The 19,814-nt window shown below is 50.8% G+C and overlaps 1 protein-coding gene across 1 annotated transcript in view; it reads right to left on the reverse strand.

Annotated features, from left to right (window-relative positions):
* The window catches only part of col9a3 (collagen, type IX, alpha 3), a 232,919-nt gene that overhangs the window by 30,324 nt on the left and 182,781 nt on the right, over positions 1 to 19,814 (reverse strand). The window contains exons 24-27 of the mRNA XM_073062368.1: positions 19,090 to 19,143; positions 7,638 to 7,709; positions 6,920 to 6,955; positions 5,074 to 5,118 (exon numbers count right to left, since the gene is read on the reverse strand). Coding sequence (XP_072918469.1) covers positions 5,074 to 5,118; positions 6,920 to 6,955; positions 7,638 to 7,709; positions 19,090 to 19,143 — 207 coding nt within the window. The remainder of the gene's footprint in view (positions 1 to 5,073; positions 5,119 to 6,919; positions 6,956 to 7,637; positions 7,710 to 19,089; positions 19,144 to 19,814) is intronic.

Genomic DNA, 19,814 nt, shown 5'->3' on the forward strand with positions numbered 1-19,814 from the left:
CATTCAGCCCATCAAGTTTGCTCCGCTATTCCATCATAGCTGATCCTGGATCCCACTCAACCGCTCCATATCCTTTGAAACCCTGACCAATCAGGAAACGGGATCAATTTTCACTTTAAATATACCCACGGTCTTGGCCTCCACCGCAGTCTGTGGCAGAGCATTCCACAGGTTCTGTACTCTCTGGATAAAAACATTCCTCCTTAACTCTGTTCTAAAGAGTTGACCCTGAAATTTGAGGCTGCACCCTCTAGTTCTGGATACCCCCACCATAGGAAAGATCCTCTCCATATCCACCTTATCTAGTCCTTTCAATATTCAGTAGGCTTCAATGAGATCCCCCCCCCCCCCATTCTTCTAAATTTCAGTGACTACAGCCCAAACCTGCTAAATGCTCCTCATACCTTAACCCCTTCATTCCTGGAACCTCCTCTGGACTCTCTCCAATGACAACACATCCTGTCTGAGATAAGGGGCCCAAAACTGTTCACAATGCTCCAAGTGCAGCCTGACTAGTGTCTTATAAACCCTCAGCATTATCTCCTTGCTTTTATATTCTATTCCCCTTGAAATAAATGCCAACATTGCATTTGCCATCTTTACCATAGACACAACCTGCAAATTAACCTTCTGGGAGTCTTGCACGAGGACTCCTAAGTCCCTCTGCACCTCTGATGTTTGGACCTCTCCCCATTTAGATAATAGTCCGCATTATTGATCCTTTTACCAAAATGCATCATTGTGCATTTCCCAACACTGTATTCCATCTGCCACTTTTTTTTGCCCATTCTTCCATTTTGTCTAAGTCCTGTTGCAATCACATTGCTTCCTCAGCACTACCTACCCCTCCACCTATCATCCACAAACTTTGCCACAAAGCCATCGATTCCATTATCTAAATCACTGACAATCAATGTGAAAAGTAACGGTCCCAATACTGACCCCTGAGGAACACCACTAGTCACTGACAGCCAAATTGAAAAGGCCCCTTTTATTTCCACTCACTGTCTCATGCCTGTCAGCCATTCCTCTATCCATGCCAATATCTTTCCTGTAACACCATTGAATTTTATCCTGTTAAACAGCATGGTGTGTGGCACCTTATCAAATACCTTCTGAAAATCCAAGTAAGTGACATCCACTGCCTCTCCTTTGTCCACTCTGCTAGATACTTCCTCGAAGAACTCCAACAGATTTGTCAGGCAAGATTTCCCTTTACAGAAACCATGCTGACTTTGACTCATTTTATCATTAGTCTCCAAGTACCCCAAAACCTCATCCTTAATGATGGACTCCAACACTTTCTCAACAACTGAGGTTAGGCTAACTGACTTATAATTTCCTTTCTTTTGCCATCCTCCCTTCTTAAAGAGTGGAGTGATATTTGCAATCTTTCAGTCCTCCGGGACCATGCCAGGATCAAGTGATTCTTGAAAGATCATGACCAATGCATCCATTATCTCTTCAGCAACCTCTCTCAGGACTCTGGGATGTAGTCCATCTGGTCCAGGTGACTTATCCACCTTAAGATCCTTGAGTTTGCCTAGCACTTTCCCCTTAGTAATAACAATGACTCTCACAGATCTCTGGTCTGCTGCTACTGTCTTCCACAGTGAAGACTGATGCAAAGTACCCATTCAGTTCATCTGCCATTTCTTTGTCCCCCCCATTACTACCTCACCAGCATCATTTTCCAGTGCTCCAATATCTACTCTCATCTCCCTTTTCTCTTTATATATCTGAAAAAACATTTAGTTTTTTATATAATTGGCTAGTTTGCCCTCATACTTCATCTTTTCCCTTTTTATAGCTTTTTGGTTGCCTTTTGTTGGATTTTAAAAACTTCCCAATCATCCAACTTCCCACTCACTTTTGCTGCCTTATATTTCCTTTCCTTGGCTTTTATGCAGTCCTTAACTTCCTTTGTCAGCCATGGTTGCCTACCCCTGCCTTTTGAGAACTTCTTCTGTGGGACATATCTATCCTGTGGCTTGTGAAACTATTCCCAGAAACTTCAGCCATCTCTGCTCTGCCGTCATCCCTGCCAGTATCCTCCTCCAATCCACCTGGGCAAGCTCCTCTCATGCCTCTGTAAATCTCTTTATTCTATTGCAATGCTAATACATAAGACTTGTGCTTCTCTCTCTCTCAAATTGCAGTATGAATTCAATCATATTTTGATCACTGTCTCCTAAGGATTCCTTTACCTTAAGCTCCCTAATAAAATCTGGATTATTACACAACACCGAATCACAGACAGCCTTAGCTCAAGCACAAGCTGCTCTAAAAAGCCATCTCTTAGGCATTCAACAAATTCCCTCTTTTGCCGTCTGACACCAACCTGATTTTCCCAATGCCCCTGCATATTGAAGTCCCCTATTACAATTGTGATATTACCCTTATTACATCCTCTTTCCAGCTCCCTCTGCAATCTCAACCCCACATCTTGGATACTATTTGGAGGCCTGTATATGATTCCCATAATGTTTTTTACCCTTGCAGTTTCTTAACTCCACCCACAAAGATTCAACATTCTCTGACCCTATGTTACCTGTTTCTAAAGATGTAATTCCATCTCTTACCAATGAGCCACACCACCAAAGTATATCCTTTGATGTTAAGCTCCTCACTGCCATTTCTAAACAAGTGATGGATGCTGGTTCAACCTCAACATTTAAGGGAAGTTTGGATAGGTACATGGATAGAAGGGGTATGGAAGCTATAATCCAGGTGTAGGTTGATGGAACTAAGCAGAGTAATAGTTTGGCATGTGCGAGATGGGCTGAAGGGCCTGTTTGCATGTTGTTACGCTCTATGACTCTAACAACTAACCAATGCTGACTCTTTCCAGGCCTGCTCAGCCCACCCACTATTTCTGCAGCACCATCAGAGTCAGCACTCGGGATTCAGCTGGAGGGACATGGCATACTCTGATCTGTGTCGTTGCCGATTGACTGGACTCCGAAAACTCACACTCGTTCCTCACTCACACTTTATGTACTAGAGCATGTTTATTCATTGAGAGACAGAGCAGAACGGGCCCTCCTGCCCCTTTGAGCTGCACCGGCCAGCACTCAACCCCTGCCTAATCACAGGACAATTTACAATGACCAGTTACCCTACTAATCAGCACGTCTCTGGACCATGGGTGGAAACCAGAGCAGCCGGAGGAAAACCAGGCGGTCACGGGGAGAACGTACTCACTCTTACAGGCAGAGGCGGGAATTGAACCCGGCTGGTGCTGTCGAGCTTTGTGCCACCAGGCTGCCGAAGCCAATAAGTCTGAGCTGCCCAGCTGACTTAACAACCCGTAAGTTTGGAATGTGGGAGGAAACCGGAGCACCTGGAGGAAACTCATGCAGTCATGGGGAGAGCGTACAAAACTGAACCCAGGTCGCTGGTGCTGTAATAGTACTGTGTAATTTCTATGCTACCCTGCCGCCCATTGTCTACTTACACTGGACTTTCCCTGTAAATGTAACGTTTAGTTCTACGTTCTGTTATAATTTTACATCACGGGTAAAACCCTTCCAACCATTGAGCATATCCCTACAAAACGCTGTCGTAGGAAAGCAGCGTCCATCATCAAAGATCCCCACCATCCAGGCCATGCTCCCTTCCTTCTGCTGCCATCAGGTACAAAAGCTTCAGGACTCGCGCCACCAGGTTCAAGAACAGTTACTACCCCTCGACTACCGTATCAGGCTCTTGAGAACTACACTCATTTGCCCCATCATTGAGATGTTCCCACAGCTGATGATCTCACTTTAATGGCTCTTTATCTCGTTATCTCATGTTCTCGATATTTATTGATATTTATTTGTATTAGCATTTGCACAGTTTGTTGTTTCCTGCACTCTGGTTGATCTTTCATCAATCCTGTTATAGTTACTATTCTATAGATTTGCTAAGTATGCCCACAAGGAAATGAATCTCAGGGTTGAATATGGAGACAGATTTGTACTTTGAACTTTGTAGCACTGTGATGAAGTGGAGATGGCATACAGAGTGAAGTTTTTCACTGTACCTTGGTACTGGTGACAAAAATAAACCAGGTTATCAATTTATATCATGACCAACATATCATCAAAACCAGTAGCACATTAATCATGATCCAAGTCATTATATTATTACCACAACAGCAATTGTCATATTATAATTATAGCTCATTACCGTAACACAAGCTGCATCTCATTATCATAATTAGTAGCTTATAATTACCATGCAGCCAATTTCCAATTAGAATGTTGCCGTTAGCATTTTATTATATAATAACCAGTGTTCAGTTACCATAATATAAAACAATCATCATTATCATAATACACGCAGCAGCTTATCATGATGTAGCGATTATTAAATACAAATATCACTTCATTATCATGTTTCATGTAATATGATAATATTACAAGGCCAACATATGCTGTTGGTTCCAAGTCAATCTCGGCAATCAGATTCTTATTATAGTTTGCAAAAGATCTTTCTCTGGTTACAATTGGAACCTTAATAAGGCTGAACAAGCAAGCAAATAGATATTAAAAAAATCTGTAAAGCTGACTCCAGTACTGACTGCTGAGATCTTTGGGGTCTCTCTTCCACCCATCCAAGCTATTTATCAGGAACGCTGCATACGCAGGGCTCTTAGCATTGTTAATAATCCTTCCCATCTGTCCCACAATCTCTGTGACCCCCTACCCTCAGATAGGAGGTACTGTAGCATTAGGGCAAGGTCTTTCCCCAGGCTGTGATAGTCCCTGCCACCACCCAGGTCTCAACGTGCCAGTGGTGTGCTACTGTTTACTGTTCAACTTATGTCACGAATGTACCTTGAGCTAAATGTCACTCCTGGAAAATAATTGTTAATTCCAGGAGTGATAATACTTTATGAGTTGTGTGTGTGAGTTGTCAGTACTGTGTTGTGCACCTTGGTCTGGAGGTACATTGTTATGTTTGATGGTGTACATGTATACGGTTGAATGACAATAAACTGAACTTGATTGTTTATTAATTGATGGGATTGTATCACGTGTGGGGCTTGATAGATGTTCTGCACAGTATCTGTGTAATGGAACTTACCATATCTCCCTTTTCTCCAGGTAGCCCATCAGACCCTGCGAGACCCTGTAAAACAACACATTGCAGAGGGATTGATGCACCATCAATAACTCTCGGAGACAGGGGGGGGTGAACGATAGGCTTTTATTAGCAGCAAAATGGAGCACGGCATCTCGGAGACTGAGGGAGGAGCAGTGCCTCCAATCGCCTTTATACAGGGGTCTGTGGGAGGAGCCACAGGAGCAGTCAGCAGAGGGGCGTGTCCAGACAGGTATATATAGTTTACCACAGGGATTAAACAATGCAAAGGACATTTGAATTCAGGTCAGGAAATGTGCTGTTAAAGATCAGAAGATAACTCATTATCAGGTTGCCCCTGAACTTGTGATGCTCCAGAGAAAACACTCTACGTTTGTCCAGTCCCTCCTCCTAGTTAACACTCTCTAATCCTGATGAACCTCTTCCGTCTCCTCTCCACCTCCTTCCTGTAAGGACAGTCAGAACTGAAATGCAATGTTCCAAACACGGCCTAAGCCAGGAATTACACTCATTATGCTGAGTGATGAAGGAAAGCATGTGTACGGCTTCTTTACTGTCCTGTCCACTTGTTTTGCCACATTCAGGAAGCTGTAGCATTCAACCCAAGATCACTGTGTCTATCAGGGCCCTGCCCTTTACTTTATGCTTTCCTCTTACATCTGACCTCTCAAAGTTGAACACCTCACACTTAACTGGATTAAACTCCACCTGCCACTTCTCTGCCCACATTTCCACCTGACGTGCGTCTTACTCTATCCTTCGACAACCTTCCTCTTTATCCACAACTCCACCAATTTTCCTGTTGTCTGCAAACTTGCTAATCAGACCACTGATCTTTTCATCCAAGTCAGCGAAATACTGTATATTATAAACCAGAGATCCCAGCACTGACCCTGTGGAACACACCACTGGTCACAGGCCTCCAATAAGAAAAGCACCCCTCAGTTTGTTACCCCCCCCCCACTACCCTCTATCTTCTATGTCAAAGCCAATTTTGGATCCAATTTACTAAATGATCATGAACCCCATGTGACTTAAACCTCCGGACCAGCTTATCACGAGAGACCTTCTCAAAAGATTTCCTAAAGTCTGTGTAGACAACATCCACTGCCCTACCCTCATCAACCCACTCTACAGATGGTGGTGACAACTTCAGTATGCAGACAGTAAAGTGCATGGAACATGCAGCCTGGATCAGTGGTAACTCGTTTGTTACGTGCCGTGTTGTATGATGTGGGTGATCATGTTCTTTCCATCACCATAATTGTTCTTGGCAAATTTTTCTACAGAAGTGGTTTGCCACTGCCTTCTTCTGGGCAGTGTCTTTACAAGACGGGTGACCCCAGTCATTATCAATACTCTTCAGAGATTGTCTGCCTGGTGTCAGTGGTCGCATAACCAGGACTTGTGATCTGCACCGGCTGCTCGTACGACCGTCCACCACCTGCTTCATGACCCTGATCGGGAGGTAAGCAGGTGCTACACCCTGCCCCAGGGTGACCTGCAGGCTAACGGAGGGAAGGAGTGCCTTAAACCTCCTTTGGTAGAGTCGCATCTCCACCCCACCACCCAGCTAGTGGTAGAGGCAAATACATTAAACACATTTAAAAAGGCTAAGATAGACATATGGATGGAGAGAAAATGGAGGGCTATGTGGTGGGGGGAGATTGATTTTGGAGAGGGTTAAAAGGTTGAAGTGGTTGTGTTGACCTTTTGACCTGTTCCCAAATCAATGGTGGACTGATTGATTTTGTGGTGTATTTTTCCATGTTCATGGCCTGATACCAGGTCACTAAGGAAGCCGCAGTGCCTGAAATCTTCTCCTTACCTGGTTACCTTTGGGACCAGATGCTCCAACAGGACCCTGAAGAGGAGGTTTAAAAAAAAACGCAAGCTGTTAGTTGTCAGTAAAGAGTTCATGGAGGCATCAGCAGGTTCTACTCACATTACCCAGCGGTGAGACAACTAACCCAGGTGACCATTGGTTTACTGGTCACCAAGACCTCTGCAGCACCTTGTCCCCAATCCCCTGCACTCCTCGCCAGCGGTGAACCCTGAAATAGAATCTTGCTGTACAAAACAGACTGTTCTACTGTGGGTAAGATGGTGGGGGTGGGGGGATGAGGAGAGGAAGAGACAATCTATGAGAGTGAAGATATGAGGGGACAGAGGACACACAGGGATGAGATATGGGGAGGAAGGTGATCAAACACAAGTTCTGGAACATTGTCCTTTTCTCTCTCTACAGATGTCGCCTGGCCTGCCAAGCTTTTCCTGCATCTTCTGCTTGTATTTCAGATTTACGGGATTTTAAAACAATTTAAATTACTGTGTTTTTTCCCCCACTTTTACTGAGATTGCTTTGATAGTTCCACATTTGTCCAACTGCAGAAACTTCGAACCCCGGTGGCAGGATTTGAACCCTGGATTGGGTTTTGGGGGTACCGCTCCCGGTGTGCCACTTGCTTTCCCGGCACTGCAGTAACAGAAGGTCGTTGCATGTCGGTCCCACCGCCGGTGTCACAGGACGAGAAGAGCAGACTTACCTTGTCACCGAAATCACCACGGATTCCTGTTGGCCCCGGCATGCCAGGTTCACCACTCTCACCTTTCTTTCCCTGCAGGGAAGAGACACTGCATTTAACAGGGTGAGGCCCAGGGCGGGAGGGCATGGACTGGAGAGGAAAACGAGCGGGCACAGAGGAGAAGCAGGGCCGGGCAGGAGGGAGAGGAGGGGGTGAGTTGAGAGACAGGGAAGGGGAGGAGGTGGGATGAGGGTGAAACTATGGCAAGAGGGGTGAGACGGGGAGAAGGGGACAAGGAAGAACAAGAAAGGAAATTGTAGATAGGAAATGCCTTGCATAAGAGGATAACGGGAGAGGAGGCAAAGAAGTCAGAGAGCTCACAGGGCGAGAGGGGAGGTAGGGAAGATGTCGGGGACTGAAGAGAGGAGGGATGAGGGAAAGTGGAAACAAGGATTAGGGTGAAGATAAAGGATGAGAGAGGAATGCGAGAGAGGGAGAGACGAGGTGAGGGGAGGTGGGACGGTGGGGGAGGAGGTGGGACTGGGAGAGGAGGTGGGACTGGGAGAGGAGGTGGGACTGGGAGAGGAGGTGGGACTGGGAGGGAGGAGGTGGGACTGGGGAAGAGGTGGGACGGTGGGAGAGAGGAGGTGGGACTGGGGGAGGAGGTGGGACTGGGAGAGGAGGTGGGATGGTGGGGGAGGAGGTGGGATGGTGGGGGAGGAGGTGGGACTGGGGGAGGAGGTGGGACTGGGAGAGGAGGTGGGATGGTGGGAGAGGAGGTGGGACTGGGGGAGGAGGTGGGACGGTGGGGGAGAGGAGGTGGGACGGTGGGGGAGAGGAGGTGGGACGGTGGGGGAGAGGAGGTGGGACTGGGAGAGGAGGTGGGTCTGGGAGAGGAGGTGGGACGGTGGGGGAGAGGAGGTGGGACGGTGGGGGAGGAGGTGGGACTGGGAGAGGAGGTGGGACGGTGGGGGAGGAGGTGGGACTGGGAGAGGAGGTGGGGAGGAGGTGGGACGGTGGGGGGGGAGGAGGTGGGACGGTGGGGGAGGAGGTGGGACTGGGGGAGGAGGTGGGACTGGGAGAGGAGGTGGGACGGTGGGGGAGAGGAGGTGGGACTGGGGGGGAGGTGGGACTGGGGGGGAGGTGGGACTGGGAGAGGAGGTGGGACGGTGGGGGAGAGGAGGTGGGACTGGAGGAGGAGGTGGGACTGGGGGAGGAGGTGGGACGGTGGGGGAGAGGAGGTGGGACGGTGGGGGAGGAGATGGGATGGTGGGGGAGAGGAGGTGGGACTGGGGAGAAGGTGGGACTGGGGAAGAGGTGGGACGGTGGGAGAGGAGGTGGGACGCTGGGGGAGGAGGTGGGTCTGGGGGGGAGGTGGGACAGTGGGAGAGAGGAGGTGGGACTGGGAGAGGAGGTGGGATTGGGGGAGGAGGTGGGACGGTGGGGGAGAGGAGGTGGGACTAGGAGAGGAGGTGGGACGGTGGGGGAGAGGAGGTGGGACTGGGAGAGGAGGTGGGATTGGGGGAGGAGGTGGGACGGTGGGGGAGAGGAGGTGGGACTAGGAGAGGAGGTGGGACGGTGGGGGAGAGGAGGTGGGACGGTGGGGGAGAGGAGGTGGGACAGTGGGGGAGAGGAGGTGGGACTGGGGGAGGAGATGGGACTGGGAGAGGAGGTGGGACTGGGAGAGAGGAGGTGGGACTGGGAGAGAGGAGGTGGGACGGTGGGGGAGAGGAGGTGGGACGGTGGGAGAGAGGAGGTGGGACGGTGGGGGAGGAGGTGGGACGGTGGGGGAGGAGGTGGGACTGGGAGAGAAGGTGGGACTGGGAGAGGAGGTGGGACGGTGGGGGAGGAGGTGGGACTGGGAGAGGAGGTGGGACGGTGGGGGAGGAGGTGGGACTGGGGAAGGAGGTGGGACGGTGGGAGAGAGGAGGTGGGACTGGGGGAGGAGGTGGGACTGAGAGAGGAGGTGGGACGGTGGGGGAGAGGAGGTGGGACTGGGAGAGGAGGTGGGACGGGGAAGAGGTGGGACGGTGGGGGAGAGGAGGTGGGACTGGGGAGGAGGTGGGACGGTGGGAGAGGAGGTGGGACGCGGGGGGAGGAGGTGGGTCTGGGGGGGAGGTGGGACGGTGGGAGAGAGGAGGTGGGGCTGGGAGAGGAGGTGGGACTGGGGGAGGAGGTGGGTCTGGGGGAAGAGGTGGGACGGTGGGGGAGAGGAGGTGGGACTGGGAGAGGAGGTGGGACGGTGGGGGAGAGGAGGTGGGACTGGGGGAGGAGGTGGGACTGGGAGAGGAGGTGGGTCTGGGGGAGGAGGTGGGATGGTGGGGGAGAGGAGGTGGGACTGGGAGAGGAGGTGGGACGGTGGGGGAGAGGAGGTGGGACTGAGGGAGGAGGTGGGACGGTGGGGGAGGAGGTGGGACTGGGAGAGGAGGTGGGGAGGAGGTGGGACGGTGGGGGGGGAGGAGGTGGGACGGTGGGGGAGGAGGTGGGACTGGGAGAGGAGGTGGGACTGGGAGAGGAGGTGGGACGGTGGGGGAGAGGAGGTGGGACTGGGGGGGAGGTGGGACTGGGAGAGGAGGTGGGACGGTGGGGGAGAGGAGGTGGGACTGGAGGAGGAGGTGGGACTGGAGGAGGAGGTGGGACTGGGGGAGGAGGTGGGACGGTGGGGGAGAGGAGGTGGGACGGTGGGGGAGGAGATGGGATGGTGGTGGAGAGGAGGTGGGACTGGGAGAGGAGGTGGGATTGGGGGAGGAGGTGGGACGGTGGGGGAGAGGAGGTGGGACTAGGAGAGGAGGTGGGACGGTGGGGGAGTGGAGGTGGGACGGTGGGGGAGAGGAGGTGGGACTGGGGGAGGAGGTGGGACGGTGGGGGAGAGGAGGTGGGACGGTGGGAGAGAGGAGGTGGGACGGTGGGAGAGAGGAGGTGGGACGGTGGGGGAGGAGGTGGGACTGGGAGAGAAGGTGGGACTGGGAGAGGAGGTGGGACGGTGGGGGAGGAGGTGGGACTGGGAGAGGAGGTGGGGGAGGAGATGGGACGGTGGGGGAGGAGGTGGGACGGTGGGGGAGGAGGTGGGACTGGGAGAGGAGGTGGGACGGTGGGGGAGAGGAGGTGGGACTGGGAGAGGAGGTGGGACGGGGAAGAGGTGGGACGGTGGGGGAGAGGAGGTGGGACTGGGGAGGAGGTGGGACGGTGGGAGAGGAGGTGGGACGCGGGGGGAGGAGGTGGGTCTGGGGGGGAGGTGGGTCTGGGGGGGAGGTGGGACGGTGGGAGAGAGGAGGTGGGGCTGGGAGAGGAGGTGGGACTGGGGGAGGAGGTGGGTCTGGGGGAAGAGGTGGGACGGTGGGGGAGAGGAGGTGGGACTGGGAGAGGAGGTGGGACGGTGGGGGAGAGGAGGTGGGACTGGGGGAGGAGGTGGGACTGGGAGAGGAGGTGGGTCTGGGGGAGGAGGTGGGATGGTGGGGGAGAGGAGGTGGGACTGGGAGAGGAGGTGGGACGGTGGGGGAGAGGAGGTGGGACTGGGGGAGGAGGTGGGACTGGGAGAGGAGGTGGGTCTGGGGGAGGAGGTGGGATGGTGGGGGAGAGGAGGTGGGACTGGGAGAGGAGGTGGGACGGTGGGGGAGAGGAGGTGGGACTGAGGGAGGAGGTGGGACTGAGAGAGGAGGTGGGACGGTGGGGGAGAGGAGGTGGGACTGGGAGGTATGAAGTGAGAGAAGGGCGGTGACTCGGACAGTGAACGGGTGCAATGCAGTGCTGAGAAAGAGAATGAACGTGAGTGGAGCGAGGACAAACACTGAGGAGGGCACTTAAGGTCACATGATGAAGCACAGATTTAGAGACGTGGTGGTGGTGTGGGGGTAGTGTGAGATGGTGGATAGAGGGAAGAGGACATGAGGTGAGAATACAGAGGGTGAAGCAGGGTAAGGGTTGGAAAATGGAGAAAGAAAGGAGTGAGATTGTGAAGATCCAGAGACAGTGTGTGGGAAGTTAGATGAAGTGATAAAGATAGATGTGCAGGATAAGAATTAAAATTTCAATTTTCTACAAATCTTCCCTGCAGAATAATTTTTGTAACTGTGATTACCATCAGTATTTTTTGTACTTTGTTGAATGTCTCTAAGTTGATGGGAGTGTAGAAAATGATATGGCCATTTTCAAACCTAAAACCGGGTAATTCTCACAAACCAGAGAGTGATGATGGGATGGACCAGGGTTACAGGAGGAAGCACTGTTTCCTCTCGACTTATGGCCTCAGCCTGCACACCATCAAGGACATCTTCAAAAGGTGATGCCTGAAGAAGGTTGAATCCATTGTTAAGGACCCCCAACACCGAGGACACACCCTCTTCTCAATGCTACCATCAAGGTGGTGGTACAGGAGCCTGAAGTCAAACTCTCAACCATTCGGGAAAAGCTTCATCTCCTCCACCATCAGATTTTTGAATGGTCCATGAATCCATGAACTCTAAGTCACTATTTTGCTCCCTTTTTCACTATTTATTTATTTTTAATATTTCTTACAGTAATTAGATAATCACTTGTTAGTAATCATTTATCAAAACTCTCTAGACTCTGGGCAGGTCCCTGAGGACTGGAAGACAGCAAATGTCACGCCACTTTTTAAAAAAGGATGGAGGGAAAAGACGGGCAACTATAGTCCAGTTAGCTTAACATCTGTAGTTGGGAAAATGCTTGAAGCTGTCATTAAGGAAGAAATAGCAAAACATTTAGAAAGGAGTGGTTCCATTAGACAGACGCAGCACGGATTCAGAAAGGGCAGATCCTGTTTGACAAACTTACTGGAGTTCTTTGAGGACATGATGAGTGCAGTGGATAGAGGGGAACAGGTGGATGTCGTATACTTGGATTTCCAGAAGGCGTTTGATAAGGTGCCGCACAAGAGACTTATAAATAAGATACGGATGCATGGAGTCGGAGGAAGTGTATTGGCATGGATAGTGGATTGGTTAACCAATAGAAGGCAGAGAGTATAAATGGGTGTTTCTCCGGTTGGCAGTCAGTGGTGAGTGGGGTGTCGCAGGGGTCACCATTTTACCATTTACATTGATGATTTGGAAGAGGGGACTGAGTGTAGTGTAGCAAAATTTGCTGATGACACTAAACTGAGTGGAAAAGCAAATTGTACAGAGGATATAGAGAGTCTACAGAGGGATATAGATAGGTTAAGTGAGTGGGCCAAGGTCTGGCAGATGGAATACAACATTGGTAAATGCGAAATCATCCACTTTGGAAGAAATAATAGAAGAGTAGATTATTATTTAGATGGTGAAAGATTGCAGCATGCTGTTGTGCAGAGGGACTTGGGAGTGCTTGTGCATGAATTGCAAAAAGTTGGATTACAGGTACAACAGGTTATTAAGAAGGCAAACGGAATGTTGGCCTTCATTGCTCGAGGGATTGAATTCAAGAGCAAGGAGGTCATGCTGCAACTGTACAGGGTACTGGTAAGACCGCACCTAAAAAATACTGTGTGCATTTCTGGTCTCCATACTTGAGGAAGGATATACTGGCTTTGGAGGCAGTGCAGAGGAGGTTCACCAGGTTGATTCCAGGGATGAAGGGGTTAACCTATGAGGAGCGATTGAGTTGCTTGGGACTATACTCTCTGGAGTTAGAAGAATGAGAGAGGATCTTCTAGAAACATACAAAAATTTGAAAGGGATAGATAAGATAGAAGTAGGAAAGTTGTTTCCATTGGTAGGTGAGACTAGAACTAGGGGACATTGTCTCAAGATTCAGGGGAGGAGATTTAGGACGGAGATGAAGAGAGTTTTTCCCCAGAGAGTGGTGAATCTGTGGAATTCTCTGCCCAGGGAAGCAGCTGAGGCTTCTTCACTAAATGTATTTAAGAAACACTTAGATAGGTTTTTACACAGTAGGGGAATTAAGGGTTATGGGGAAAAGACAGGTAGATGGAGCTGAGTTTACAGACAGATCAGCCATGATCTTATTGAATGGTGGGGCAGGCTCGATGGGCCAGATGGCCGATTCCTGCTCCTTTTTCTTATGTTCTTATGTTGTTAGGTAATTTTTTGTCCTGCACTATATTGCTGCCACAAAACAACAAATTTCATGTCATATATCAGTGATGATGAGCCTGATCTGATCCTGAAATACAAGTAGCGCAAGAAGGTTCTTGGCCTGAAACGTCAACTGTGCTCTTTTCCACAGATGCTGCCTGGCCTGCTGAGTTCCTCCAGCATTTTGTGTGTGTTGCCTGGTAGTGCCCATGGCTGATGGAATCCGAATCAGGTTTAATACCACTGGCAAATGTCATGGAATTTGTTGATTACGTGGCAGCAGCACAGAGCAATACATATTAATAAAAATTGCAAATTACACTGAGTAATTATATATTATAAAGTTAAATTAAATTTTAAAAAGTTGAATACAGGAAAAAGTTGAATTAACTTTAAAAAAGTGCAAAAAAAAAAGAAAAAATGTAGAGTGGTAGTGTTCATGAGTTCAGAATCTGATGGCAGAGGGGAAGAAGCTGTTCCTGAATCATTGTGTGTGTACCTTCAGGCTTCTGTGCCTCCTCCCTGATGGCAGAGGAGAAGAAGCTGTTCCTGAATCATTGTGTGTGTACCTTCAGGCTTCTGTGCCTCCTCCCTGATGGCAGAGGAGAAGAAGCTGTTCCTGAATCATTGTGTGTGTACCTTCAGGCTTCTGTGCCTCCTCCCTGATGGCAGAGGAGAAGAAGCTGTTCCTGAATCATTGTGTGTGTACCTTCAGGCTTCTGTGCCTCCTCCCTGATGGTAGCATTGAGAAGGGGGCATGACCTGGGTGATGGGGGTCCTCAATGACAGATGCCACCTTTTAGAGACATCGCTCCTTACTGGATGCTGGAGAGGATAGTGCCCATGATGGAGCTGACTGAGTTTACAAATTCCTGCAGCTCATTTCGATCCTGTGTGGTGTCCCCCTCCATACCAGTCAGTGATGCAGGCAGTTAGAATGCTCCCCACAGTGTGTCTGTAGAAATTTGTTCAGAAATCTGATGGTTGAGCGGAATAAGCTGTCCCTAAACCATATTTTAAAAAATATATATATATCAATAAAATCACAGCAATTTGTAGTAATTATTAAGTATTGCTCTGATGGGGAAAAATCTGCAGAGGGTTGTAAATTCAGCCTGCACCTTCCGGATCCTGGAGCTATACATGTGCTGTGAGCTTCGGACTGCCGAGATGCTGCAGTACTGCCTGCAAATGGCAGGGGCTGCCCCTCAGCAGGGTAAGGGAGTTGTTGGTGCGGAATCAATGTTCCATAAACTCCTACAGAACCGTATGACTCCACGATAATGGCCAAGCTGAAGTGACCGCAGAAGTACGTATTGGCTTTTGGAGTTGTGTGTGTGTGCGCGTGTCTGCAGTTCCAGTCACCTACCCACAGGAAAGTTATCAATAACATTAAAGGAGTACAGAGAAAACTTACAAGGATTTTGTCCGTACTTGAGGACCTGAGTTTTAGGGAAAGGATGAATAGATTAGGACTTCATTCCCTGGAGCAGAAGAGAAGGAGCCCAGATTTGATAGAAGTATATATAAGATGATGAGGGGTGTGGCTAGGGTAAATGCAAGCAGGCAAATGCATTGTAAGTACTGAGGCTGCAGATTAAGGGTGAAAGGTGAAATGTTTAACGAAAACATAAGGGGGAACTTCTTCACTCAGAGGATGGTGCAAGTGTGGAATGAGCTGCCAGTGTGCGCAGTGGATGCTGGTTTGATTTCAACATTTAAGAGAAATTTGGATGTACATGGATGTGAGGGGTATGGGGTCTATGGTCTGGGTGTGGGTCGATGGGATCAGGGAGAAGTTTGGATGTACATGGATGGGAGGGGTATGGGGTCTATGGTCCGGGTGTGGGTCGATGGGACCAGGGAGAAGTTTGGATAGGTACATGGATGGGAGGGGTAAGGGGTCTATGGTCCGGGTGTGGGTCGATGGGACCAGGGAGAAGTTTGGATGTACATGGATGGGAGGGGTATGGGGTCTATGGTCCGGGTGTGGATCGATGGGACCAGGGAGAAGTTTGGATGTACATGGATGGGAGGGGTATGGGGTCTATGGTCCGGGTGTGGATCGATGGGACCAGGGAGAAGTTTGGATGTACATGGATGGGAGGGGTATGGGGTCTATGGTCCGGGTGTGGGTCAATGGGACCAGGGAGAAGTTTGGATAGGTACATGGATGGGAGGGGTATGGGGTCTATGGTCCGGGTGTGGATCGATGGGACCAGGGAGAAGTTTGGATGTACATGGATGGGAGGGGTATGGGGTCTATGGTCCGGGTGTGGGTCAATGGGACCAGGGAGAAGTTTGGATAGGTACATGGATGGGAGGGGTATGGGGTCTATGGTCTGGGTGTGGGTCGATGGGATCAGGGAGAAGTTTGGATGTACATGGATGGGAGGGGTATGGGGTCTATGGTCCGGGTGTGGATCGATGGGACCAGGGAGAAGTTTGGATGTACATGGATGGGAGGGGTATGGGGTCTATGGTCCGGGTGTGGATCGATGGGACCAGGGAGAAGTTTGGATGTACATGGATGGGAGGGGTATGGGGTCTATGGTCCGGGTGTGGGTCAATGGGACCAGGGAGAAGTTTGGATAGGTACATGGATGGGAGGGGTATGGGGTCTATGGTCCGGGTGTGGATCGATGGGACCAGGGAGAAGTTTGGATGTACATGGATGGGAGGGGTATGGGGTCTATGGTCCGGGTGTGGGTCAATGGGACCAGGGAGAAGTTTGGATAGGTACATGGATGGGAGGGGTATGGGGTCTATGGTCTGGGTGTGGGTCGATGGGATCAGGGAGAAGTTTGGATGTACATGGATGGGAGGGGTATGGGGTCTATGGTCCGGGTGTGGGTTGATGGGATCAGGGAGAAGTTTGGATGTACATGGATGGGAGGGGTATGGGGTCTATAGTCCGGGTGTGGGTCGATGGGACCAGGGAGAAGTTTGGATGTACATGGATGGGAGGGGTATGGGGTCTATGGTCCGGGTGTGGGTCGATGGGACCAGGGAGAAGTTTGGATGTACATGGATGGGAGGGGTATGGGGTCTATGGTCCGGGTGTGGGTCGATGGGACCAGGGAGAAGTTTGGATGTACATGGGTGGGAGGGGTATGGGGTCTATAGTCCGGGTGTGGGTCGATGGGACCAGGGAGAAGTTTGGATAGGTACGTGGATGGGAGGGGTATGGGGTCTATGGTCCATTGTGTGGGTCGATGGGACCAGGGAGAAGTTTGGATAGGTACATTGATGGGAGGGGTATGGGGTCTATGGTCCATTGTGTGGGTCAATGGGACCAGGGAGAAGTTTGGATAGGTACATGGATGGGGGGGTATGGGGTCTATGGTCCGGGTGTGGGTCGATGGGACCGGGGAGAAGTTTGGATAGGTACATGGATGGGAGGGGTATGGGGTCTATGGTCCGGGTGTGGGTTGATGGGATCAGGGAGAAGTTTGGATGTACATGGATGGGAGGGGTATGGGGTCTATAGTCCGGGTGTGGGTCGATGGGACCAGGGAGAAGTTTGGATAGGTACATGGATGGGAGGGGTATGGGGTCCATGGTCCGGGTGTAGGTCGATGGGACCAGGGAGAAGTTTGGATGTACATGGATGGGAGAGGTATGGGGTCTATGGTCCGGGTGTGGGTCGATGGGACCAGGGAGAAGTTTGGATGTACATGGATGGGAGGGGTATGGGGTCTATGGTCCAGGTGTGGGTCGATGGGACCAGGGAGAAGTTTGGATAGGTACATGGATGGGAGGGGTATGGGGTCTATGGTCCGGGTGTGGGTCGATGGGACCAGGGAGAAGTTTGGATAGGTACACGGATGGGAGGGGTATGGGGTCTATGGTCCGGGTGTGGGTTGATGGGATCAGGAAGAAGTTTGGATAGGTACATGGGTGGGAGGGGTATGGGGTCTATAGTCCGGGTGTGGGTTGATGGGACCAGGGTGAAGTTTGGATGTACATGGATGGGAGGGGTATGGGGTCTATGGTCTGGGTGTGGGTCGATGGGACCAGGGAGAAGTTTGGATAGGTACACGGATGGGAGGGGTATGGGGTCTATGGTCTGGGTGTGGGTCGATGGGACCAGGGAGAAGTTTGGATAAGTACATGGATGGGAGGGGTATGGGGTCTATGGTCCAGGTGTGGGTCGATGGGACCAGGGAGAAGTTTGGATAGGTACATGGATGGGAAGGGTATGGGGTCTATGGTCCGGGTGTGGGTCGATGGGATCAGGGAGAAGTTTGGATAGGTACATGGATGGGAGGGGTATGGGGTCTATGGTCTGGGTGTGGGTCGATGGGACCAGGGAGAAGTTTGGATATACATGGATAGGAGGGGTATGGGGTCTATGGTCCGAGTGTGGGTCGATGGGACCAGGGAGAAGTTTGGATAGGTACATGGATGGGAGGGGTATGGGGTCTATGGTCCAGGTGTGGGTCGATGGGACCAGGGAGAAGTTTGGATGTACATGGATGGGAGGGGTATGGGGTCTATGGTCCGGGTGTGGGTTGATGGGACCAGGGAGAAGTTTGGATAGGTACATGGATGGGAGGGGTATGGGGTCTATGGTCTGGGTGTGGGTTGATGGGACCAGGGAGAAGTTTGGATGTACATGGATGGGAGGGGTATGGGGTCTGTGGTCCGGGTGTGGGTCGATGTGACCAGGGAGAAGTTTGGATGTACATGGATGGGAGGAGTAGGGGGTCTATGGTCCGGGTGTGGGTCGTTGGGACCAGGGAGAAGTTTGGCATAGACTAGATGAGCTGAAAAGCCTGCTCCTGCATTGTAGTGCTCTACAATTCTTTGTAGGACCTTAATGAAAAACTGAGATGGGCCTTTCCAGTGCAGTACTGAGGGTGTGCTGTGTTGGCACTGGTGTCAGCTTTTGGTCTCTGTCGTTAGAAAGCAGCTCCCCTTTGCACTCTCAAGGGATGTAAAAGCTCCCTTTGGCCTATTGGGAGATGAGAAACCAATAGCCTTCACTTCCATTGCCCTTACAGATCAGTCCTTATCCACTGACCGACATCAGCACCAACTTGAGCAACTTTACTAGAATTCCACAGGCACTTCTTTGCAGGTACCTGCAGGTGAATGCTTTTTATTTTATTTCATTTTGATGCAGCACGTTAACAGGCCACTCTGGCCCAGAGACAAGCTTTTCAGCACATCTAGCCCATGCCAAACTTCTGCCTGGTCCCATTGACCCACACCCAGACCTTAGCCCTCCATACCCTGCCCAATTACACCCATGTGACCAATTAACGTACCAACCTGTACGTGGAAGGAAACTGGAGCATCCATGGGAAACCGATGTGATCAGGAGGACACAAATCTCCTCACAGGCAGCAACAGGAGTTGAACCTGTGGTCCCGGGCACTTTTATAGTGAAACGTTAATCACTACCCTACCACACCGCCCCAAGAGTTCCTTACCTGGAATCCCCTGCGGCCTTCCACTCCGCGGACACCTGGCGGCCCCATCTCGCCCTGCATTGGAACAGGACAGAAGAGGAGAGGAGAGGTGAGCGTAACGGCAGCAAAGATCAGCAGTCACCCGCAGACATGGCAACGTGTACGAGGAGACTGGCAAGTACGTATACTTGTAGTAATGTCACCATGCACGAGTTCACGCAGAAATGCTCACGTGTAAACACACACGTGGATGTTTAAGAGATGAGCACTGATGGGGGGGTAATATTGGAGGCAATATAACAGGGGGAGGATATTCGGCCCATCAGGCAATGCTCTCTCCATGCAGCCCCATTCCTCTGTTCCTCTTGTATGCTCATCCAACTGACATCAATAGTCATCTCCATCTGGACCATCCCAGCAGGCAGTGTGTTCCAGAAAATTACCACCTAATATGGATAAAACTTTCTCCTCTGTATCACAACACCACAAGACCATAAGATAGAGGAGCAGAATTAGGTTATTTGGCCCATCGAGTCTGTTCCATTTTAGCATAAAATTTAAAGTTATAGTCTGTCCCTTATAGGCTTATAATGATGACCCTTATAGGCTCAACAGGCCAGTGCTTATGCCGGTTTCCATGGCGTGAAGCGACTGAGACTCCCCCACTGGATAGGATGCCAGTCTATCGTGAGGTTAACCCCCAGCATTTTGCCAGTACCCATTTTCAGCTGGGTGGACTGGAGCAA

This window comes from Hemitrygon akajei, chromosome 11 (genome assembly GCF_048418815.1).
Source record: "Hemitrygon akajei chromosome 11, sHemAka1.3, whole genome shotgun sequence".
NCBI classification, from domain to species: Eukaryota; Metazoa; Chordata; class Chondrichthyes; order Myliobatiformes; family Dasyatidae; genus Hemitrygon; species Hemitrygon akajei.